This window comes from Symphalangus syndactylus, chromosome 9 (assembly GCF_028878055.3).
Source record: "Symphalangus syndactylus isolate Jambi chromosome 9, NHGRI_mSymSyn1-v2.1_pri, whole genome shotgun sequence".
NCBI classification, from domain to species: Eukaryota; Metazoa; Chordata; class Mammalia; order Primates; family Hylobatidae; genus Symphalangus; species Symphalangus syndactylus.
The window spans coordinates 87,264,659-87,289,584 of record NC_072431.2 but is presented as its reverse complement, the minus strand read 5'-3'; the positions used below and the strand labels follow the sequence as shown (position 1 = coordinate 87,289,584).

The 24,926-nt window shown below is 42.8% G+C and overlaps 1 protein-coding gene across 6 annotated transcripts in view; it reads left to right on the top strand.

Moving 5' to 3' along the window:
- HECW1 (HECT, C2 and WW domain containing E3 ubiquitin protein ligase 1) overlaps positions 1-24,926 on the top strand; it is a 473,895-nt gene that overhangs the window by 118,141 nt on the left and 330,828 nt on the right. For 2 of the 6 annotated variants that reach the window (XM_055293322.2, XM_055293323.2), the window contains exon 2: positions 24,118-24,175. The exons of the other annotated variants lie outside the window; for them this stretch is intronic. In XM_055293322.2, the coding sequence (XP_055149297.1) occupies positions 24,149-24,175 (27 nt within the window). In that variant the 5' untranslated portion in view covers positions 24,118-24,148. The remainder of the gene's footprint in view (positions 1-24,117; positions 24,176-24,926) is intronic. 6 annotated transcript variants of the gene reach the window in all.

Here is a 24,926-nt window from a genome sequence, read left to right as displayed (position 1 = left end):
CAGTGCTGGTTACTAATAATTCACTGTCTAAATGCTTTACTTTTTTCATCTCGTGGAAGTAAGAGATTTCAAAATAACATTGTCACTCAACTGACAAGTCGAAAAGGACAGTAAAGCAGCCTGGCTTTTCTCTTCACAGACCAAACCATTAGGGTCTGTGTCGTTCCAGATCCTTGACGAAGCAGGTGCCAGGGTGGGACTGGACATGCAGGAGATGGGTGAGGAAAGAGCCTGTGAGGGGAAAAGGCCAGGGAGCTGTGAGGGCCTGACCCTCCTGAAAGAGAGTGCAAGGGAGGAGGGTGGAGCGGAAGCCCCCAGGCTGCAACATCATTTCTAAAATGCTGCCCTCGGAAGAGCCTGGCATCTCCCGGACATGGGCGCCTTCTGCATCCCTGCTGTGTGCAGTCATTGGTCAGGGCAGCCTGCAGAGGATGGCCTGGGTGTGGGGGCTCTGGAACACAGGACGGGGGCCATCTCTGGCCGTCCAAAATCTAAGTACTACATTTTCACGGCTGTCACAATATCATGAAAACTGCCTGTCATATTTGGATGACCATGGTTGCCATTATTTTTAGCAAAATGACATATTAAAAGAATATATTTATCTAGACAATATAATCTGGAAGTCAATGCCTCTCTTATTATTAATGTCTCATTAACATTAATTATTTCATTATTTAATGCCCAGTGTCCTGCTTTATGTTAAATACATTCCTGTCACTGACAGAAACAATATGAAATTGACCACTATTTTTAGTGATTATTTAACATTGATCTTGAAGTTCAGGCTACTGAAATAATATGTGAGGCAAAAGCTACAAGGATGGTTATTTTAATGAGAACAAATGGTCTTTTTTTTTTTTAGGGATGTGAGTTTATACCTGTAAAGTGTAAGGAAAATATCTAGTTATTTGAATTAATAAGACAGTTTACAAAGCTAACACTATTCAAATATAAAATTTAAGTCATTCAAAAAGCATCTGATTTTCAATGATAATGAAAATATAAACTATCCATACTTTAATCACTAAGTGAGGAAAGTATGTAATAGAAGTACAAAACTTTACTAAGAAACATAAAAGATTTAAATTAATCTACCTATATCCCATGTTCTTTCATGAGAAAACTGAATATTGTAAAGTTACATTTTATGTTAATTCATATATAGTTTATGATGTTATTAATAAAATATCCTCTATTTTTCTGTTAATTGACATTTTTTTCTTACTTGAAATTATTAACATTACTTTAAAATATTCTGAAATAATGAATAGTCCAGAAGAGGTACATTTCAAGACGGCAAAGAAGAGGAATGAAATAAGATTAATACGACTGTATTTTAAAGCTACCATAATGAACAAAATGTGATCCTGACTCCAGAAAAAGCAATACATCCATGAAACTGCATAACTCAAAGTAAATTTTGGCACACAGAAAAATCTGATACATGATAAGGGGGAAGCAGGTTACCAGTAAGGAAGAAGTATGTTATTCACATGCACCCAAATAAATTACAAATGGATCTAAGAGCTGATGTTTTCAAAATAATGCTATCACATGCTAGATGGGTGTAGAAATAATGTTTACCTCTATCTGGCTGGGAAGGGTGAGTAAGTAGGGCTTTCCAAAATTAAAGTGTTAGAAGGAACCAGAAAGAATAGTTTTAACACATAAAATTGGAAATCTTCCATTAACAGCCAGATACACAAAATTAAAAAGCAAATAACACCCAGGGAAAATATTTGCAACAAGTATGTTAGACAAAATATTGTAGGCCAGGCACAGTGGCTCACGCCTGTAATCCTAGCACTTTGGGAGGCCAAGGCAGGAGGGTCGCTTGAGTCTAGGAGTTCACGACAAGCCTGGGCAACATACAGAGACCTCGTCTCTACAAAAGAAAAAAAAAAAGCAGCTTGATATTTTAGAATTCACAGAGCTCATATACTTAAGTAAAAAATCATAGCAAGCTTGAGTAGACAAGTCTTTAAAGAACAAGATCAGACAGCTCACAACAGGGCAATATAAATTGGCTAAGAGAAGATTGAAAATGTACAGTGAGGAGATGCAAAGAACCATGGGAACACTCAGTGTTGTTGAGTTTGGGGGAGAAGAACACTTGCGTGGATCACCAGTTGGGCAGAAATTAGGCCCTTTTGTAAGTTCACTTGGCTATGTATTCGTAGTCTTTCACTCAGCTATACTCATTCAGGCCATAATATTTCTTACACAAATGAAGCAAAATGCAGTACACATTTTGTGTATGTGCAAAGATGCTTCTCCACCATTATTTAATAGCAAAAATATAAACAATCTACGTGTCCAAAATGGTGTCAAAAAACTAAATGGTAGTATGTTTGTAGAAGGTATCCATTAAAATTTATGAAACTGTCTTTGAATTTTCAATGAATTCCAGTGGCTCACGCTTGTAATCCCAGCACTTTGGGAGGCTGAGGCGGGTGGATCATGAGGTCAGGAGATCGAGACCACGGTGAAACCCCGTCTCTACTAAAAAAAAATACAAAAAATTAGCCGGGCGTGGTGGCGGGCGCCTGTAGTCCCAGCTACTCGGAGAGGCTGAGGCAGGAGAATGGCGTGAACCCGGGAGGCGGAGCTTGCAGTGAGCCGAGATTGCGCCACTGCACTCCAGCCTGGGCGATAAAGCGAGACTCCGTCTCAAGAAAAAAAAAAAAAAAAAAACTGGAATACAAAATTGCTTATACAATATGTCTTAAGACAAAAGAAAAGGAAAAACAAATGACAACAAGGTTAATTGTGATACAAATTGGTTAACAGTGATAGATTCTGCATCATGAGTGTCTTTTTTTCTGTTTTCTGCTTTTTATAGCTTTCAGATTTTCCACAGTACGAATGAATTATTTTTGTAGTAAAAAGGAAGAACTATTAATGCTCTGTTTAAACCAGATGTGAGATAGCTGCTGTACCTTAAGGTCAAGAGACATTTAATTTGTCTTCGCTTTCCGGTAAATTAGATATGTTTCCACTGTTGAGCTCTCTCCTCCTTCCCTATATTGAAGTCTTTGCAATCAGCTGCCACCAAATAGGAGTTCATTTTTTTGGAGAGATGCTTTACACTGTAATGGCTTTGATGAGTCTCATAAGATCCATTGCCATGGAAAATATTTCTTAAATGATAGAATTCAAAACTCTGTTTAAAAAGAGACCTCTGCCATTATCATTAGCAAACTAATGCAGGAACAGAAGAAAACCAGACAGCATGTTCTCACTTATAAGTGGGAGCTAAATGTTGAGAACTCATGAACACATAAGAAGGGAACAACAGACACTGGGGTCTACTTGAGGGTGGAGAGTGGGAGGAGGGAGGGCAGCAGAAAAGATAACTGTTGGGTACTAGGCTTAGTACCTGGGTGATGAAATAATCTGTACAACAATCCTCTGTGACACAAGTTTACCTGTACAACAAATCTGCACAAGTACCCCTGAACCTAAAATGAAAGTTAAAAAAAAGAAAAAAAAATTAATGGGCTATAAATAAATAAAGAGGACTCTGACTCAAGCAAAAACTAATTAATGGATGGTAAAGGAAATTGATGAAAGTTTGAGAAGTAACAGTATATTTATGTAATTTCCAAGTGTCTCTCCACAAGATAGTTATTATTTACAAAGGATAAAATGGTGACTTTACAGTGGAGATATCTGACAGACAGCACCTTAACCAAGAGTTGCCAACACCAGTGCAGCTTGTATTGGGTTGGTGAAAAAGTAATTGTGGGTCTTTTTGCCATTATTTTTATGGCAAAAACCATGATAACTTTTGCACCAGCCTAATACCTCCTGATACAGGGCATTGAGGGCTCAACATGGCTTCTGTGGCTCCTGCTGAAGTCAGAGCCTGACTCTGATCACAAGGAAACATCAGGCAAATTTAAAGTGGGCAGTATTATACAAAGTAACTAGCCTATACCCTTAAAAACCATCAGTGGGCTGGGCGCAGTGGCTCACACCTATAATCCTAGCACTTTGGGAGGCCGAGGCGGGAGGACTGCTTGAGGTCAACAGTCTGAGACCAGCCTGGCCAACATGGTGAAACTCCATCTCTACTAAAAATACAAAAAATTAGCTGGGCGTGGTGGCAGGCACCTATAGTCCTAGCTACTCAGGAGGCTGAGGCCAGAGAGTCACTTGAACCCTGGAGGCAGAGGTTGTAGTGAGCCAAGATTGCACCACTGCACTCCAGCCTGGGTGACAGAGAGCAACTCTGTCTCAAAAATAAATAAATAAATAAAAACAACCAGTGTCATGAAATACAAAGAAAGACAACTGAACTAAATATAACACAAGATCTTGCATCTTGGATTTTTCTTTTTCACAAAGGACATTATTGAGAAAATTGATGAGATCTGAATAAGGTCTGTAGATTAGATAGTAGTACCATGTTGAGGTTAATATCCTGATTTTTGAGGGAGCCAAGATGGCCGAATAGGAACGGCTCTGGTCTACAGCTCCTAGCGTGAGCGACGCAGAAGATGGGTGATTTTTGCATTTCCATCTGAGGTACTGGGTTCATCTCACTAGGGAGTGCCAAACAGTGGGCGCAGGACAGCGGGTGCAGCGCACCGTGCGCCAGCTGAAGCAGGGTGAGGCATTGCCTCACTCGGGAAGCGCAAGGGGTCAGGGAGTTCCCTTTCCTAGTCAAAGAGGGGTGACAGATGGCACCTGAAAAATCAGGTCACTCCCACCCTAATACTGCACTTTTCTGACGGGCTTAAAAAACGGCACACCAGGAGATTATATCCCACACCTCGCTCAGAGGGTCCTACACCCATGGAGCCTCACTGATTGCTAGCACAGCAGTCTGAGATCAAACTGCAAGGTGGCAGCGAGGCTGGGGGAGGGGCGCCTGCCATTGCCCAGGCTTGCTTAGGTAAACAAAGCAGCCAGGAAGCTTGAACTGGGTGGAGCCCACCACAGCTCAAAGAGGCCTGCCTGCCTCTGTAGGCTCCACCTCTGGGGGCAGGGCACAGACAAACAAAAAGACAACAGTAACCTCTGCAGACTTAAATGTCCCTGTCTGACAGCTTTGAAGAGAGTAGTGGTTCTCCCAGCATGCAGCTGGAGATCTGAGAACGGACAGACTGCCTCCTAAAGTGGGTCCCTGACCCCTGACCCCAGAGCAGCCTAACTGGGAGGCACCCCCAAGTAGGGGCAGACTGACACCTCACATGGCCCGGTACTCCTCTGAGACAAAACTTCCAGAGGAACGATCAGGCAGCAGCATTCGCGGTTCACGAAAATCCGCTGTTCTGCAGCCTCCGCTGCTGAGACCTAGGCAAACAGCATCTGGAGTGGACTTCTAGCAAACTCCAACAGACCTGCAGTTGAGGGTCCTGTCTGTTAGAAGGAAAACTAACAAACAGAAAGGACATCCACACCAAAAACCCATCTCTACATCACCATCACCAAAGACCAAAAGTAGATAAAACCACAAAGATGGGGAAAAAACAGCAGAAAAACTGGAAATTCTAAAAAGCAGAGTGCCTCTCCTCCTCCAAAGGAACTCAGTTCCTCACCAGCAACGGAATAAAGCTGGACGGAGAATGACTTTCCCGAGTTGAGAGAAGAAGGCTTTAGATGATCAAACTACTCCGAGCTACAGGAGGAAATTCAAACCAAAGGCAAAGAAGTTAACAACTTTGAAAAAAATTTACACGAATGTATAACTAGAATAACCAATACAGAGAAGTGCTTAAAGGAGCTGATGGAGCTGAAAGCCAAGGCTCGAGAACTATGTGAAGAATGCAGAAGCCTCAGGAGCTGATGTGATCAACTGGAAGAAAGGGTATCAGTGATAGAAGTTGCAATGAATGAAATGAAGCGAGAAGGGAAGTCTAGAGAAAAAAGAATAAAAAGAAATGAACAAAGCCTCCAAGAAATATGGGACTATGTGAAAAGACCAAATCTATGTCTGATTGGTGTACCTGAAAGGGACGGGGAGAATGGAACCAAGTTGGAAAACACTCTGCAGGATATTATCCAGGAGAACTTCCCCAATCTAGCAAGACAGGCCAACATTCAGATTCAGGAAATACAGAGAACGCCACAAAGATACTTCTTGAGAAGAGCAACGCCAAGACACATAATTGTCAGATTCACCAAAGTTGAAATGAAGGAAAAAATGTTAAGAGCAGCCACAGAGAAAGGTTGGGTTACCCATAAAGGGAAGCCCATCAGACTAACAGCAGATCTCTCGGCAGAAACTCTACAAGCCAGAAGAGAGTGGGGGCCAATATTCAACATTCTTAAAGAAAAGAATTTTCAACCCAGAATTTCATATCCAGCCAAACTAAGCTTCATAAGTGAAGGAGAAATAAAATACTTTACAGACAAGCAAATGCTGAGAGATTTTGTCACCACCAGGCCTGCCCTAAAAGAGCTCTTGAAGGAAGCACTAAACATGGAAAGGAACAACCGGTACCAGCCACTGCAAAATCATGCCAAATTGTAAAGACCATCGAGGCTAGGAAGAAACTGCATCAACTAATGAGCAAAATAACCAGCTAACATCATAATGACAGGATCAAATTCTCACATAACAATATTAACTTTAAATGTAAATGGGCTAAATGCTCCAATTAAAAGACACAGACTGGCAAATTGGATAAAGAGTCAAGACCCATCAGTGTGCTGTATTCAGGAAACCCATCTCATGTGCAGAGACACACATAGGCTCAAAATAAAAGGATGGAGGAAGATCTGCCAAGCAAATGGAAAACAAAAAAAGGCAGGGGTTGCAATCTTAGTCTCTGATAAAACAGACTTTAAACCAACAAAGATCAAAAGAGACAAAGAAGGCCATTACATAATGATAAAGGGATCAATTCAACAAGAAGAGCTAACTATCCTAAATATATATGCACCCAATACAGGAACACCCAGATTCATAAAGCAAGTCCTGAGTGACCTACAAAGAGACTTAGACTCCCACACAATAATAATGGGAGACTTTAACACCCCACTGTCAACATTAGACAGATCAATGAGACAGAAAGTTAACAAGAATACCCAGGAATTGAACTCAGGTCTGCACCAAGCGGAACTGATAGACATCTACAGAACTCTCCACCCCAAATCAACAGAATATACATTCTTTTCAGCACCACACCACACCTATTCCAAAATTGACCACATAGTTGGAAGTAAAGCTCTCCTCAGCAAATGTAAAAGAACAGAAATTATAACAAACTGTCTTTCAGACCACAGTGCAATCAAACTAGAACTCAGGATTAAGAAACTCACTCAAAACTGCTTAACTACATGGAAACTGCTCCTGATTGACTACTGGGTACATAACGAAATGAAGGTGGAAATAAAGATGTTCTTTGAAACCAACAAGAACAAAGACACAACATAGCAGAATCTCTGGGACACATTCAAAGCAGTGTGTAGAGGGAAATTTATAGCACTAAATGCCCACAAGAGAAAGCAGGAAAGATCCAAAATTGACACCCTAACATCACAATTAAAAGAACTAGAGAAGCAAGAGCGAACACATTCAAAAGCTAGCAGAAGGCAAGAAATAACTAAAATCAGAGCAGAACTGAAGGAAATAGAGACACAAAAAACCCTTCAAAAAATTAATGAATCCAGGAGCTGGTTTTTTGAAAAGATCAACAAAATTGATAGACCGCTAGCAAGACTAATAAAGAAGAAAAGAGAGAAGAATCAAATAGACGCAATAAAAAATGATAAAGGGGATATCACCACTGATCCCACAGAAATACAAACTACCATCAGAGAATACTACAAACTCCTCTATGCAAATAAACTAGAAAATCTAGAAGAAATGGATAAATTCCTCGACACATACACCCTCCCAAGACTAAACCAGGAAGAAGTTGAATCTCTGAATAGACCAATAACAGGCTCTGAAATTGTGGCAATAATCAATAGCTTACCAACCAAAAAGAGTCCAGGACCAGATAGATTCACAGCTGAATTCTACCAGAGGTACAAGGAGGAGCTGGTACCATTCCTTCTGAAACTATTCCAATCAATAGAAAAAGAGGGAATCCTCCCCAGCTCATTTTATGAGGCCAGCATCATCCTGATACCAAAGCCTGGCAGAGACATAACCAAAAAAAGAGAATTTCAGACCAATATCCTTGATGAACATTGATGCAAAAATCCTCAATAAAATACTGGCAAACTGAATCCAGCAGCACATCAAAAAGCTTATCCACCATGATCAAGTGGGCTTCATCCCTGGGATGCAAGGCTGGTTCAACATATGCAAATCAATAAATGTAATCCAGCATATAAACAGAACCAAAGACAAAAACCACATGATTATCTCAATAGATGCAGAAAAGGCCTTTGACAAAATTCAACAACCCTTCATGCTAAAAACTCTCAATAAATTAGGTATTGATGGGACGTATCTCGAAATAATAAAAGCTATCTATGACAAACCCACAGCCAATATCATACTGAATGGGCAAAGACTGGAAGCATTCCCTTTGAAAACTGGCACAAGACAGGGATGCCCTCTCTCACCACTCCTATTCAACATAGTGTTGGAAGTTCTGGGCAGGGCAATTAGGCAGGAGAAGGAAATAAAGGGTATTCAATTAGGAAAAGAGGAAGTCAAATTGTCCCTGTTTGCAGATGACATGATTGTATATCTAGAAAATCCCATTGTCTCAGCCCAAAATCTCCTTAAGCTGATAAACAACTTCAGCAAAGTCTCAGGATACAAAATCAATGTACAAAAATCACAAGCATTCTTATACACCAATAACAGACAAACAGAGAGCCAAATCATGAGAGAACTCCCATTCACAATCACTTCAAAGAGAATAAAATACCTAGGAATCCAATTTACAAGGGACGTGAAGGACCTCTTCAAGGAGAACTACAAACCACTGCTCAATGAAATAAAAGAGGATACAAACAAATGGAAGAACATTCCATGCTCATGGGTTGGAAGAATCAATATTGTGAAAATGGCCATATTGCCCAAGGTAATTTATAGATTCAATGCCATCCCCATCAAGCTACCAATGACTTTCTTCACAGAATTGGAAAATCTACTGTAAAGTTCATATGGAACCAAAAAAGAGCCCACATCACCAAGTCAATCCTAAGCCAAAAGAACAAAGCTGGAGGCATCATGCTACCTGACTTCAAACTATACTACAAGGCTATAGTAACCAAAACAGCATGGTACTGGTACCAAAACAGAGATATAGATCAATGGAACAGAGCAGAGCCCTCAGAAATAACGCCGCATATCTACAACTATCTGATCTTTGACAAACCTGACAAAAACAAGCAATGGGGAAAGGATTCTCTGTTTAATAAATGGTGCTGGGAAAACTGGCTAGCCATATGTAGAAAGCTGAAACTGGATCCCTTCCTTACACCTTATACAAAAATTAATTCAAGATGGATTAAAGACTTACATGTTAGACCTAAAACCATAAAAACCCTAGAAGAAAACCTAGGCATTACCATTCAGGACATAGGCATGGGCAAGGACTTCATGTCTAAAACACCAAAAGCAATGGCAACAAAATCCAAAATTGACAAATGGGATCTAATTAAACTAAAGAGCTTCTGCATAGCAAAAGAAACTACCATCAGAGTGAACAGGCAACCTACAAAATGGGAGAAAATTTTTGCAACCTATTCATCTGACAAAGGGCTAATATCCAGAATCTACAATGAACTCAAACAAATTTACAAGAAAAAAACAAACAACCCCATCAAAAAGTGGGCAAAGGACGTGAACAGACATTTCTCAAAAGAAGACATTTATGCAGCCAAAAAACACATGAAAAAATACTCATCATCACTGGCCATTCGAGAAATGCAAATCAAAACCACAATGAGATACCATCTCATACCAGTTAGAATGGTGATCATTAAAAAGTCAGGAAACAACAGGTGCTGGAGAGGATGTGGAGAAATAGGAACACTTTTACACTGTTGGTGGAACTGTAAACTAGTTCAACCATTGTGGAAGTCACTGTGGCGATTCCTCAGGGATCTAGAACTAGAAATACCATTTGACCCAGCCATCCCATTACTGGGTATATACCCAAAGGATTATAAATCATGCTGCTATAAAGACACATGCACATGTATGTTTATTGCGGCACTATTCACAATAGCAAAGACTTGGAACCAACCCAAATGTCCAACAAGGAGAGACTGGATTAAGAAAATGTGGCACATATACACCATGGAATACTATGCAGCCATAAAAAATGATGAGTTCATGTCCTTTGTAGGGACATGGATGAAACTGGAAATCATCATTCTCAGTAAACTATCGCAAGGACGAAAAACCAAACACCGCAGGTTCTCACTCATAGGTGGGAATTGAACAATGAGAGCACGTGGACACAGGAAGGGGACCATCACACTCCAGGGACTGTTGTGGGGTGGCGGGAGGGGGAAGGGACAGCATTAGGAGATATACCTAATGGCACATGTATACATATGTAACAAACCTCCACATTGTGCACATGTGCCCTAAAACTGAAAGTATAATAATAATAAAATAAAAGAAAATAAAGAAAAAAAATCCTGATTTTTATAATTGTACTATAGGTATATAAAAGAATGTCTTGTTTTTAGGAAATATGCATCATAGTATTTAGGAGTATGGGAGCATCTTGTCAACAGATTACTCTTGAATGGTTCAGAAAAACATGACACACATATGTATATATAAATATGTATACACATATAAATTATATGTCTCTCACATACAGAGAGACAGAAAAAGGAAAAACAAACAGCAAAATGTGAACATTTGGAGAATCTGTGTGAAATATATTAGGGAATTCATTGTCATATTCTTACAACTTCTCTGTAAGTCTGAAAGTATGCCAAGATTTAAAAAAAGCAGAAAGGGACTGTTGGTTGCAGCTCTTCCAAGCATTAGCACATCATCAGGGCCCTCCAGCTCCTGAGTTTGACATGCCTTTTTCAACACTGAATCCTCTCCCTGTCCTGTAGGGAATAGATGCTATGTGTCTGGTGCTATTCTTAAGTCCTCTCCATATATTTTCCCTCCAAAATCTGTTAACAGCACTATGAAGTAGATAGAATTCTAATTCTCATTGACAAGTAAGAAACTAACATTTAGAGAGGCTAACTAAATTGCATAATATCCCACAGCCAGAAAGTAGCAGAATAAGACTTGAACTGAGGCTTCTCTACCTCCCTCTGCTCTTCTGTCCTTTCCACAGCTGGGAATCATATGTCCCTCCCATCACAGCCCCTTGAATGTAAGTCTTTTTTTCTGGGCATTTACAAATCTGAAAGCATCCCTGTTGGTGTTTTCACATGACATGGATTCACTGAATTGATTTCCACCAAGGCATGTTATCTGCTTTGCTCAGTGTGCTACCATTAAAATCATGTTCTGCCTTAGAATTCCTCAAACTATTAGATGCCAGTTAGGGAACATGAAGCAGTGGGCTATTTTACTAAGTCTGTGTATGTGAGATCTTTTAAGCTCTTTGGCATAATGTGAGCAATCTCTAGCATACTCCGGGTGCTGTTTTGTCAGAAGTCTCTCCTGGGCCATGGTAAACAGTCAAAGGAGCCAAGATGATAACCTCCCTTGGCAGGTCTTCCCCCTACTCCCTCCCTGTTCCAGATGCTATGATGGAAGGTGGCACTTCTTCTAAAATGTAAAAGCCTCCAGGAGGACCTAGTTTAGGTCTGTGAAATTCAACATCGTAATTGTGTTAGTGCCTTCATGGAGACTCACTGCTTGCCAGCTAAAGAGATTGAAAAGGACCCAAGATAGTAGATTCAAGGAGAATATGTAGACCTTGGATGGTGCTAGAAACATACTTCCCCTGGTTTTCAATGCTTGGGATGAAAACCTAGTGAAGATATAGGAATTCAACTGTGGGCTTGTACCAGTAACATAGATCCTCAGCTGTTGTCAGCAGGAACCAAGTCCCAGTGGCAGCATTGAGGAAGGCACACAAAATGTATTCTGACATAAGAACCTCTTGGGGCTGGGCACGGTGGCTCACGCCTGTAATCCCAGCACTTTGGGAGGCCGAGGTGGGCGGATCACGAGGTCAGAAGATCGAGACCATCCTGGCTAACACAGTGAAACCCCGTCTCTACTAAAAAATACAAAAAAAAAATTAGCCAGGCATGGTGGTGGGCACCTGTAGCCCCAGCTACTTGGGAGACTGAGGCAGGAGAATGGCGTGAACCCAGGAGGCGGAGTTTGCAGTGAGCTGAGATCGCACCACTGCACTCCAGCCTGGCGACAGAGTGAGATTCCGTCTCAAAAAAAAAAAAAAAAGAACTCTTGGAGGAATTTGATCCCCAGAGTTGACAGTAACTGGAGAAAACTGATTGTAAGGAAAGAGCTTGGAATTTCAATGAAAGAAAGAAACCAGCAAATACAAAAAGAAAAAGTAGAGGACCTGGTTGATTGGGATAGTTTGAATGCGCCACAGGAAAGAAGAAAGACACCCCTCAATGCAAACTTACAAGTCTCTATTTGTGCCAGAACCTCTCCTCCGCTGGTGAACTATAAGAACCCTCCTTCAAAGTAGGTCAATTTAGGGAAAAGCCAAGTGCTGGTGGCATAAAAGAATCAGGACATGCCATCTTGCCCCAAGCAGTGGAATTTAATTCAGAAGAGGAGTAGAAATGGAGGCTGGCTGTGCAACTGCATTAGCTTGCTTTTGCTGGTTATGCTGTGAAATAAATATCCATACAATCTCAGTGACTTCCACAACAAAGGCTTATTTCTCACTCACATCACATTTGGCTGTGGGTCAGCTGCAGCCGTCCTTCGCCTTGTGGTTTGGGCTCAGATGTGCTTCTGAAGTGTAGGCTGAAGGCATAGCCCAATCTAGAACTAGAACATGGTGTTCTTGTAGGAAAGGGGGCAGTAGCAAGAGGGATGGTGAAACTCATGATACCTCTTAAAACTTCTTGCTTACAGTGAACATCACATTTAATTGGCCAAAGCCAGACCTCCGCTCTGGAATGTAAAATAATCCTCTCTGGGGAGAGGAAGAAAAGGACTCTAGGCTTTCAACATCTCCAGAAGAGAGAAGACTTTATATTTCTCCAGAAGTCTCTATCTTTAGGGTAGCCAATAATCATCCTTTAACCCATGTGCCTTTGCTCAGAAATCATTAACACCAAAAACAAAAATATTCATGGAACATTGTTTTATGACACTCATGCTTTTTAATATTCTGATTACTGTGTTTAGTTGTAGAGACCCAGTTTTCAGAGTTGTGGAGATGAGTGCCCCTCTGGCTCATAGTTCTCAGTAGGCACATATTCTCCTTTGGCTGACATGCAGAGACTGGATCCAAAATCTAACTTCTCTCCTTCTCCCTAGCTGGTTGATACTATCTCCCAGAACCTCTATTTATATGTTCAATATCACATCTGGAAACTCTTAATGTTTTCATATATATTCAATGTAGAAACAACAGTTACTAAAAAAATCACAATTTGGATATTATAATTTTTCTTGCCTCATTAGCCCTCCATTTCTTATCACCAACTAACATAATTTATTTAGTCTCCAGGACTTTTTAGATTCTATTATGGTAAAGACAAGAGTTGACCACACATAATCGTATATATCCAAGTCAGTGCATGCCTATGGGTTTTAATATCTTTATGTTGAAAGATGCTGCTGTTTGGTTTTCAGTGTCTTAGACACTTGTGTGTCTGTAAAATCTTAAAATATTATCCAGTGGAAAAATAGGTAATTGGAAAAGGTGGTGGTGCGGTCCATTTAGCAGGTCAATGATAGATTTTCCTGGATGCCTCTCCTTCCCCCAAATAATAATTTCCATAAAAATAGTTTTATGAAAGCTTCCAAAATGGTGCAAAATAATACTGTTGTGGAAGCTAGAAATAGAGATCGGTATATCTGACTCCAGAATTGATTTCCAGGATAAAGGTGCAAATGGACTCTGAAGATCAGCCCAGACCTCTGCCTACCTGCACATTTCACCTGCCCTCGGTAGCTCCAGGCCTGCACCAGTCGGTCTCAAAGCCTCCACTTGCTCCTGTCTTCCTGTGTTCTCTAGTTCCCAAAAATGCAGCAAAGCTGGAAGTAGGTATAGCGACACAATGGGCATAATAGAAGCTGTGATAGCCGCAATAGAAAAAGGCAGATTGAGAGAGAGAGACATGGAAATAGATTATAGCTTCTGGTACAGGAAAGATAAGATGCTTCATATCATCCAGAAATAAGCTTCATCACAGGTAGCGAGATGAGCAGGTGAGGAGCAGCCAGCTTCTCTCCACAGTCTGCAAGAGCAGCGTGTGATATACGGGTTGCTAAACAAACAAAAGGTTAGCCACAGGCTTTACAAATTACATGCAATATCACCCTGCCAGTGACAGGTCTCTTCTATCCACAATTCTGCCAAATTCTCACCACCCACACCACTCCCACCCTGTTCACACCACTGTGTCTGGCCTAGATTATTGCAAGGTCTCCCAGCTTCCTCCCTTCTCTTCCTTCCAGTGTGTGCCTAAAGCAGCAGCCAGAGAGCCCTTGCTCACTGCCAGCCAGATCATGTCACTTCCCCAGTCAGGGCTCACCAGTGACTTCCCACCTTGCAATGTGTGAACACCAGAGTCTTTCCAGTGAACTAGAAGCCTGACACAACCCGGCCCCTTGTGACATCCCCAGCTTTATTTCCTTCTGTCCTCCCCTTTGTTCCCCATGCTCCGGCCACACTGGCCTCTGCAGATGCTCTCCCACCTCAGGCCTTTTTTTTGCCTGGAATATTCTTCCCTTGGGCAGGAATGGACACTTCCTTTTCTTCCTTCAGGTCTTTATTCAAAACCTCCTTATCTTTGAAGCTTTTCTTGGAGACCCAGGGAAACCTTCATCTCCTACCCACATCTTAACATTTCATTTCTCATTTGTTATTTCTTGAAATTGCATGATCTGTAACATGTGCAGTTTACCTATTTATTGTGTTTTCGGTTGCTCTCTGTCCCTCAACACGAGCTCCACAGCCAGGGCCTATAGGCTGTGTTGCTCACTCATGTATTACCTGATCCACAGTGCCTGGTATGAAGTTGGCCCACCACAGACATTTGCTGAGTGAATGCATGAATGAAAAGCCCCCTCCACATGAGGCCCTGAAAGGAAACATGTGCACAGCAAATGAAATAAGTGCTGAATAAGGTCGCCTTTTATGACTATCTGGGTCCCTGTGCAGGCCTGTACTCCCTATCTCGTTGCCTCACAATAATGAATCACCAGCAAATCCGGCCAATCCTCTGCCAGACCCATGGTCCAGACCCAAGTCTTGATGGCACTAGTCCCTTGGAAGCCAGCCAGAGCACACCTGGGGCTGGCCAGGTCAGGAGAGCCTCCCCTGGAACTGGCAGAGCCATATCCAAGGGAGCCCGGAGCTCTGTCTCTGGGGACCCTGCAGGAAGAAGTGGAGTCTCCCAGCCCCCACACCCAGCACCTTACTTGGGGTGAAATCCACAGAGAGTACCCCCTGCTTTGAGGAGTGGCCACAGCAAAAGGAAGTTTGGCCCTCCTTGATGGGGGACCTCTGCCCTCCCAGCCTGCACTTCAGACCAGGAAAAGTGTTTAAAGATAATACTTGGGAACAAATACTAGGCTGATAAAAGACAACAGAAGGGAATAAGGGAATATTATTTTAAAAATGCAGAATAAGAGAGGCATCCTTGGCCCAAGCCTATGATAATTTCAGAAAACATTTTGAACTCAAGAAAAGGAAAACATGGACTACCAAGCAGCCAGGACTTTGTGTGAGCTACATGAGGAAATCTTTGAAGATTCATTTTAAAAATCAAAACAGGAATTTAATCCGTACAGAGACATGGTGCTCCTGGCTGGGATAACTTAATGTGCAAAACTTTCCCATATTCATTTGTTAGTTTAATTTAATCCCACTAACAAGATACGTGAGTCGTTATGTTCTGGAGGATGGCCAATGGGTCTCAGTATTGGGCTCTACTGGCACCTTGGTGGGGAGTCCTGAGTGTGGGCGTGGATGTGGGTGGCATTCTCCTACACACCCAGCACACTCCCCTGGGCCCACAGTAACCAGCTCTCTGGATTCTAGATGGACAAAAATGTAAGCACAGCTAAGAGAACTTATTTCAAAAATTAATGAAGGGCCGGGCATGGTGGTTCACACCAGTAATCCCAGCACTTTGGGATGCCAAGAGGGCGGATCGCTTGAGCCCAGGAGTTTGAGAACAGCCTGGGCAACATAGCGAGACTCCGTCTCTTTTATAGAAATGAGAAATTAAAATTAATGAAGGAGGTACCTGTGCTACCCAATGTGATATATATAATAAATATACAGTAAATATGTTTATATGCACTAGTCCGTGTATATACACACATGCAAACACTAAAACTTCATGTGTGGGCATATGAATAGAAAGAGCAATAGGTGTAAAGTCCTGAAATAGACACAAGTTAACAAGAAATTTCATATATTATGATATATTAAGTGATTACTTAATCTATATCATTATTTAAGTAAGTACTAAAATTATTAAGTGATTTGGAAAACCATTCATGGGGGGGAAAAAGCTAAAATGAAAGAGTGTGAATTCAAAGTGTTTGAGACAGGTCTCAATCAATTTAGAAAGTTTCTTTTGGCAAGGTTAAGGCTGCCTCCTGATGGTGTCAGGAGGTCCTGAGGCCCAAGGTGGTTGGGGTACAGCTTGCTTTTGTACATTTTAGGGAGACATGAGACGTCAATCAATATGTATAAGATGTACATTGGTTTGGTCCCTAAAGGTGGGAAAACTTGAAGCAGGAACTTCCAGGTCATAGGTAGATAAGAGACAGAAGGTTGCATTCTTTTGAGTCCTTGATCAGCCTTTTGCTGAATACTCAATGTAGTCTGGCTCGGTGAATCTGCATTTTTACATAAACAGTAGGGGAGAAGAAGCAGTCAAATATGCATTTGTCTCAGGTGAGCTGTGAAGATCAGCTATCAGTTTACATTGCCAGGGTGAAATTCAACAGAACTGTTTTAGGGTAAAGATCTTGAGCCCACAAGAAATTTCCTTGTGGGCAAATTATAAGGGAGGTATGTAGCTTTTTAAAAATCTTTGTAGCTGACTTATTTAAGAATAAAATGGGAAGCAGGTTTGCCTGCTGTAGTTGCCAGCTTGACTTTTCCCTTGGCTTAGTGATTTGGGGGTCCCAAGATTTATTTTCCTTTCACAACAGTAAATGAAATAAAAAAACTAACTATACCCAGTGATACATTTCAGAAAGAAGAGACTATAAGGTAAAGTGAAAACTAGGGAGGAGAAGGCGGGAGGGAGGAAGGGAGGAAGGAAGTGGGGATGGGAGGGAGGGAAGAAAGAAAAAGAAGGAAGGAAGGAAGGAAGGAAGGAAGGAGGTAGGTAGGTAAAGTGTGACTGTTTGCCTAATGGAAACTGGGGCTTCAGAGGTTCTGGGGAGAAGGGACATTGCTGCCAGTGTCTTAAAGGTATTTCTGACCAAAATAAAATGTAAATCACTGGAGAAGACCTGCTTGGAGCCCTTCTCGGCTCTTAAATGGAATGCTCTAACATCTTGTTGTGTGTTCAGCTCATCTGTTCGCTGTGTCTCCCTTCCTGAAGGGTAGGGACCACACTAGTCTTTGCAGTGTGGGCCACTGAGCATTGGCACTCTGGAGGCAGGTGCCTGGCTCTGAATCTGCTTTTCTGCTCCTTACTACTTTCATGACATTGGGCATATTACAACGACTCTCCATGCCTCAATTTCCTCCTCTGTAAAGTGTAGACAGTTATAGCAACTGCCTTGCTAGATTATTGTGAGGATCAAATGGGTTAATATGTGTAAAGCACTCAGAACAGTGCCTGGCACATAGGAAATCACATCAATACTAGAGATGAGCATTTACCACTGTATCTGCAGCTCCCAAAACAATGCCAGCTATGTGGGAGACAGTCAATGCATGTTGGGTGACTCTGAGCCTGCTTTGCTAGATAATACCTCTCCAACTCCCTAAGAACACAAGCAAACCACCCCTCAAGGATAACTGATGACAGATTTTGAAAATAGAGGCAGAAATGCAATTCACCAGTCTTTTTTTTTTTCCCCCCCACTTGGAGCCTGCAAAAGCGCTGAGTAGGACTTAGTCTGCTTGCATATCCATGATGGGAAAGTTAAATGAGATACTGAAGCCAATGGGAGAGGGCCCTTGGTTGCTCAGGGCAGAGTGAAGCCTGTATCCTTTGCATAATTCTGCCCCATCATATTGCTTTTTGTAAAAGGAAAATGTTTTGATAGTCTGTCACTGAAATCTGTTTTTAATGAAAACACCCTAGGATTAGCTATTATTCTTAGAAGACAGCTCTGTTGTGGAGTTATTCAAGGATGGAGTTCTATTATGTGTGTTTGCCCATCACAGATGTGCCTCGGATGAAACATGAAGGTTAGGGAAGAAAGCAAATAGCTCTGGGCTGAGCAGCAATAAAGTGCTGCACTGGGAGGGATGGCACTGTTGGGGAGGGATCCCAGCTCATGGCCATGACGCTGGCACCAGAGTGGGTGCTGGCCAGAAGCTGTCCCCACCCCTGTTCTTACCACCTTGGCTCCAGGACCCAGCTTGACTTCTCATGTGACTTTTCCCTCTGGTGCTCAGAATTGGAGTCTGAGGAGTAAGGCCTGGGGAGGAGGCAGCCACACCCACAGGTGGTCATATTTATGTTGCCTGGTTATGGAGTTAGAACTGTTCCTCTAGGGACAAACTGGATCTTTGGACCAGTCTATCTACGAACAAGGATGGCTCCCTCAGGTTGGGAAGAAGGTGTCAAATGGGAAGTTAGGGAACGTGGAAGTTTAAAGTGAAGCCATCTTTATGTTCTCCCTGTGTGTCATTGTTTAGCCATATGGATATGCTAGAGAAGTGAATAAATATATGAATGAATGAAAATGAAAAATATATGAGTAAAATAAATATCTTTAAAAAGGAATACCCACTGCCTATACCACTAAGTTCATGCTCTTCAAGTAAAGCCTGGACTATTTGTCAAAGCCTTTTTTTCCCTCTAATGTAAGAGGGTTGTTCTGTTACAGAGGAGGGGCCTGGGAATTTGGAAGGCATCGTAAGTCATTGCTGACAGGAAATGATACTATTAGGTATTGGATCATAAAGAGACTTCCTCCTAGGAAAATGAATTCAGTGACAATAACACCATAATGTTATATAACAGTAAATTTTATGTCTCCTGAAAACTGATGTTGGATCAAAACAAGGGACTGAAAGAAAATAGATTGGGACAAAACAAAATCAGTCAGACTCCAACTCATGCTGATGGAATCAAGGTCACAAAGTTTAAAACAGTACTTCCAGCGTGAGACCAGATGGCCGCTTTTTTGGCCTGCTATCCAGTCTGGCTGATGGTTGATGAATACTTGCTGCGCCATCAGCCAAAAAGGAAACGATCTAGTGAAACTCTTCATCCCACCTCTTGGGCTCTTGCAACAAAGAACAGTTTCGTTAAATTAGCAAATGTAATTTTCTGGTCTCTAAGAAGAAGAAAGTTTTAAAAATCCCCTTCAAAATATGTGCAACTGAGCTTACTTTGTCTTTGCAAGGGTGTCTAGTGTGATGTTTCAGGAATTAACCACATATATGGGAATGCACACACAGGCTTTCCCTTCCTTCGTGTGCCAGGTTGGTTGGTCTATCGGCAAATAGTTATTAGATGGCGCACACTGTGCTAGGGTCTTTGCCCTAGAGGACAAAGATAGAAGAGGAGGGCCGTAAATTTCCTTGAGGGGTTTGGGGTCACTGAAATAGGAATTGTATGTCTTTAAATATCTCTACAGCTTGGCACCTCGTGCTGGAACTCAACAAATCCTAAATACCAATTGTCCATACTTAGGACGACTTAAAATAATTGATAGTCATGATGATAGTCTTTTGTGAGGGGCAATTGCCCCGGCTGACCAGGTTTCTGGGGATGTCAGATACATCCACTTAAAATAAGTGTAAATTATTTTTAAATATCACAAGCCCCCTTTGAGGACCAGCCACTCCAGGGCTTCTTAGCTGTGATGCGCATTTACAGGCCCAGACCTGTAGGGACATATCCCTCCCAGAAGGCAGCACACTGGCTGGGGCTCCCTCAAACCACCCCATAAAAAAAGAGAACCTTACCTGAACAAGGACTTCTGGCTTTCTTCTAGGGTGGGGTTCTGAGTGACCTTTCATCATATTGTTTGTCGTCCGTATGGCTTGGCTTTTCAAAAGCAAATGTACTTTGTTTCTATAATTAGGAAAAAAAGTTTTTTTAAAATGTCATCTTTTGCCAGGCATGGTGGCTCACGCCTGTAATCCCAGCACTTTGGGAGGCCGAGGCAGGCAGATCACGAGATCAGGAGATCGAGACCATCCTGGCTAACACGGTGAAACCCCGTCTCTACTAAAAATATAAAAAGTTAGCCGAGCGTGGTGGTGGGCGCTTATAGTCCCAGCTACTTGGGAGGCTGAGGCAGGAGAATGGCATGAACCCGGGAGGCGGAGCTTGCAGTGAGCCGAGATCCGGCCACTACACTCCAGCCTGGGCGACAGAGCAAGACTCCGTCTCAAAAAAAGTAATAATAAATAAATAAATAAATAAATGTCATCTTTTATATTGCTAGCTTTTATGTATTCCACCCATGAATGATCTTGACCTCTTCCTCAAAAAATCATCCACTTATCAGACAACAGACCGAATGAAAGACGAGGGAAGCAAAACAATGAAACAATTTGTTTTAGCCTATGATAAATCACAGTATGGTCTGAAGGGTAACGTGCTTTCTAATATTTGGTTTTTAATCTTAGTTCATTTGGGTAGGGACAGATCAATATTTGCCTAGGAGAAACATCCTGCTTGGTTCATTTGATTTTTAATAATCCTAACTCTACTCAGGTGACCTAGCGGCTGTGGCAGAGCATCAGGCCTTGGAGATGGTGTCACTGCCAGTCAGTGTTGATGAGTAGTGACAGGCCTTGTCGGATGGTTGATTCACAGGGCTCTAGAGAGGTGCCAGGGGTTTGCAGGGCATGAGCAGGGTGCGGCAGCCAGGACCTATGGAGAAGGGGCCTCAGGCAGGGCTGGGCCTCCAACACCGCCCTGCTCTCCTGTTGCTGTGCCACAAGGGTCTGCAGAGGGACCCTCCCCACGTGACTTCCTGCTGCCCTGCGCCGAGCACTCCTAGAGGATTTTCCTGAGGGTCATGGCCACTTGAGTCCAACAGAGGAACTGGCTGTGTATAGCTGTGTATAAACCAGTTGTGTCTTTGAAGGAAGAATCATCTAATCTCAGGTTATTTTAAAGTAGTACTTTGTTGATTCCTAATACTGTCCCTTGCCATTTCCTGGGGATTTCCTCTACTTGAAATCTGTGCACTCATCCGCTGCTGTCAGGCTGGATCCCATATGGCAGAAGCAAGGGACCGTGCAGATCTGTGTAGCTGAAGGCAGGCTGCAAGCAGGGAGTAGAAGCACTCATCAGATGGCTTTTATGTGGACAGGTCACTTGGTCCCCATCTGATTCCTTCATTTCCTTGGGCCCCAGTTTATTCCTGATGGAGGAGGGTTCCATCCAGGTTCTCTTTGGTGGGGTGGGGCAAGCTTCCAGGAGCTGGAGCTGGATCCTTTTTGATCCCCCTTCACTTTCTTTATAAAGTCTCCACTTCTGCTCTCATTCCTATTTTCAGAGTCAAGCTTTGCAGTTAAACAATTAGTAAACCGTAAACAAATAATTTACAGTAAAGGTAAAGTGAAATACACCAGTATCCCCAGTGCTAAGTGCTAAATAGATAATGTCTAAACAGCCCATTTGAGTGGTCTTTTTTCCTCTTCTTTTTACTCTCCTAATGTACATGTGTGTGTTTAATTAACTGGATCAATATTTGGCTTAGGACAGTGAGCACACCCTGTGCCAGGCTCTGTGCTAAGTGCTGAGGATGGCAGCCCCAGCTCCCAGAGAATTCTGAGTCAACTTTGCAAGATAGACATTAAACAAATACATACATAAATAGTTCATTAGAATTATTTTTAAAACCGTCACGAAATAATAACTACAGGGTACTATTCCCAGGCCTCTGTCATGGGGAAAGGGGAAGCACAGGTGAGGCCAAGGAGTCAGGGGTGTGGAGGAAGAAGGACTGAGGGCAGCTCAGGTCAGGCAGCAGGGACAGCACACTGGCATCTCCAAGGAAGGGAGAAATAAGTGCCTCTGGAGACTGTAGGATTCCCAAGTGGCCAGAGTGTCACAGGTCAGGAGGAGTGAGGCAGCAGTGAGGCTGGGGAGGAGGGAGGGCCAGATCCACTTTGCATGTTTGTATAAAGTAAGTCTCAAACTGGTATTTAGAGCTTTAGCCTAAAGGAAGTGTGAAGCCACTAAAACAAGGAAGGGCGACATCAGGTTTCCTTTTTCAATAAAGTGTTCTGTCCATTGTGGAGACTGTATTAAGAGCAAAGGTGCAGACGAGGAGGCCGGTTAGGCTCCATGGGAGTTGAGCGGGAGAGGGAGGTTTGGACCATGCTGGAGGAGGCAGAAATGGTGAGAGGCAGATGAATTCTAGAACCATTAAGAGGTAGGAGCAGATGAACTCAGTGCTTGGTTGGGCAAAAAGGATGAAGAAAGAGGACTGGAGAAAGAAAGCCGTCCAAGCTCCTGACAGGGAGCTCTAAGCAGCGGAGGAACCATGACTAAGGCTGGACTTTTAAAGGAAGCTTGGGCATAGGAATAAAGATCCTGAGTTTTTCTTGCACGGTGCTTGGGTGGCTGCACAAAGCTCCAGTGGATGGGGACTGGGTTTGGACATCAGATGAGTGCTCTGACCTATCACAGAAATTGGAGAGTTGGCGATGTTCACATGGTAACTAGGCCAGAGGCAGGGACATGGCCCTAGTGTGTTCCTTCTTGCGTCTTTTCCTAGTTGGCCCTTCTCCAAGGGGGAAGGCAGTGCAGGGGAGCCTGCAGATGGGGCAGAGCTGGGGCAGCCTGAGAACCATCCAGGAAGCCAGTGGCTGTGGCAGGGAACGGGAAGGAGCAAGGGTGCTGCACGGTATGCGTCACCACTGAGAAGTCCAGTAGCGTCCACCAGGGCGTTGGAGACAGAGCAGGATCTCAGTATGTAGATGTTGAATTCTCTCCATCTTCTATTCAGATCTGCTTGGACCAGGGTTGAGAACATAATCTCTGCACCCAGAATGCAAGCTTGCTACTCGTTCCTTAACACAAATTCATTTGTCAGCAAAGCTTCAGGTTTCATCGGGGTTTGGGAATGCTGACATCATAGACTGCTTTTTTCTGGAATCTGGCCATACTGATTATTTTCATGGTGACTGTAACTCCAAAGAAAGATGAGGTTATAAAATCAGAATAAAGACTCATGAACCAAAACAATACCTGGATTAAGAGGGCCCTGATAGATGATGCCGTCAGCAACTTTCCCATGCCTGGCATCTCTGCTCAAGTCCTGTATGCTAATTTTGGACATGGCAGCTCTAAAGTGCCAATGGTGAGACGAATGATACCAAGTTTATTGTGGTGACAGTCACTCCGCAGGACAAGTGGAAGGGGACGGCACTTCTTGAGTCTTTCCCATCTGAGTAAATGCCTGAGGGAGTAAGGGCACTGAAGCAGGCAGTGAATTTTCAGCAGTTTGACTGTAGATTTCCCTTCCTTTGTGGCTGAGGGAGCTTCAGGAGTGGATCATATGTGAGGATGCTTTTAGGTAGCCTTCTCAGATGGCTGGGAGAGCAGAACTTCTCTTTCCCCACAAACACCCACACCAAATCCTTGTTTCTTGAAAAAGAAAAAAAAAATTCTAGGCTCATGAGTCTCATTCCTTAAATTAAAATTTAAAATCAAATCAAATTACTTATGGCACAGAATAATGTTGCTTGCAACTTTTTATCCACTTTATCAAAATGAGCATGGTCCTTGTGTGATTTTTCCTTTTGCACGTCGGTTGTCCAGGCCAGGTATCTTGGCAGGGGTGGGGGGAACAATGTTGTTTGTGTGGGTAATGTTGCTTATTTTGTTTGCTTGGGATACACGCTAAGTTAACCTCGTTGGACTTTTCCCCAGGAATTGATGCGCGTACACGTGGTGGGTCATTATGCTGCTGCACCTGTGTAGTGTGAAGGTCAGTGTGCTTTTCTGATTATAAGAAACCATCCATGTCATTCCATTATAAACCCACTCCACTCATAATGGAATGTGCCTCAGCCCAGGGCCACTGCGGTTGCGCAGCCCAGGAATTATCTCAAGTGTGGCTGGACATTTGAGATCCATCACCTTCCCTCCCCACCACCTGCATCCACCCCAGAATTCGACTGTGCTCCATTTTGAGATGATGTTTTTGCATGTCGAGTCCTCCTTATGTGATGTGAACGTACAGTTGTTACAAGTGAATTTGTACTTGGAAACACCATGATGCTACTTCCAGAATTACAGCTGAGAGCTCCGCTGTCTATGGGTAATTGCTGTACAGTTGATATGGACAGACAGAAATAGGCCTTGAGACAAGAGCAACGGCTTCTCCTCCTGACTCAGAGCCAGGCCATCCTCTGGGAGGCTGATGGCTCATTAGGATGGGCCCTTGCAGCAGGGTGGCTTTCCCTGGAAGTACTTTCCACCAGCTCCCCAAGACTTCCTGCCAAGGCTCCTCCTTCCTCTGTGTCATGGTTTTACTTTTGGTGACAGCCCAGGTTTACAGTCATCACAGCTCACATTTACTGGGCACCATGCCTCATGGTTTGTGCCGAATGAGCTCCCCATGAGCCCCTCTCCTGAGAGGTAGGTATGATCATTGTCCCCATTTGATGTACAAGGGAACTGTGTCATAGAGGGTTGAGCAGCTGCTCTGAAGTCTCCCAGTAGGTAACTGAGGAGCA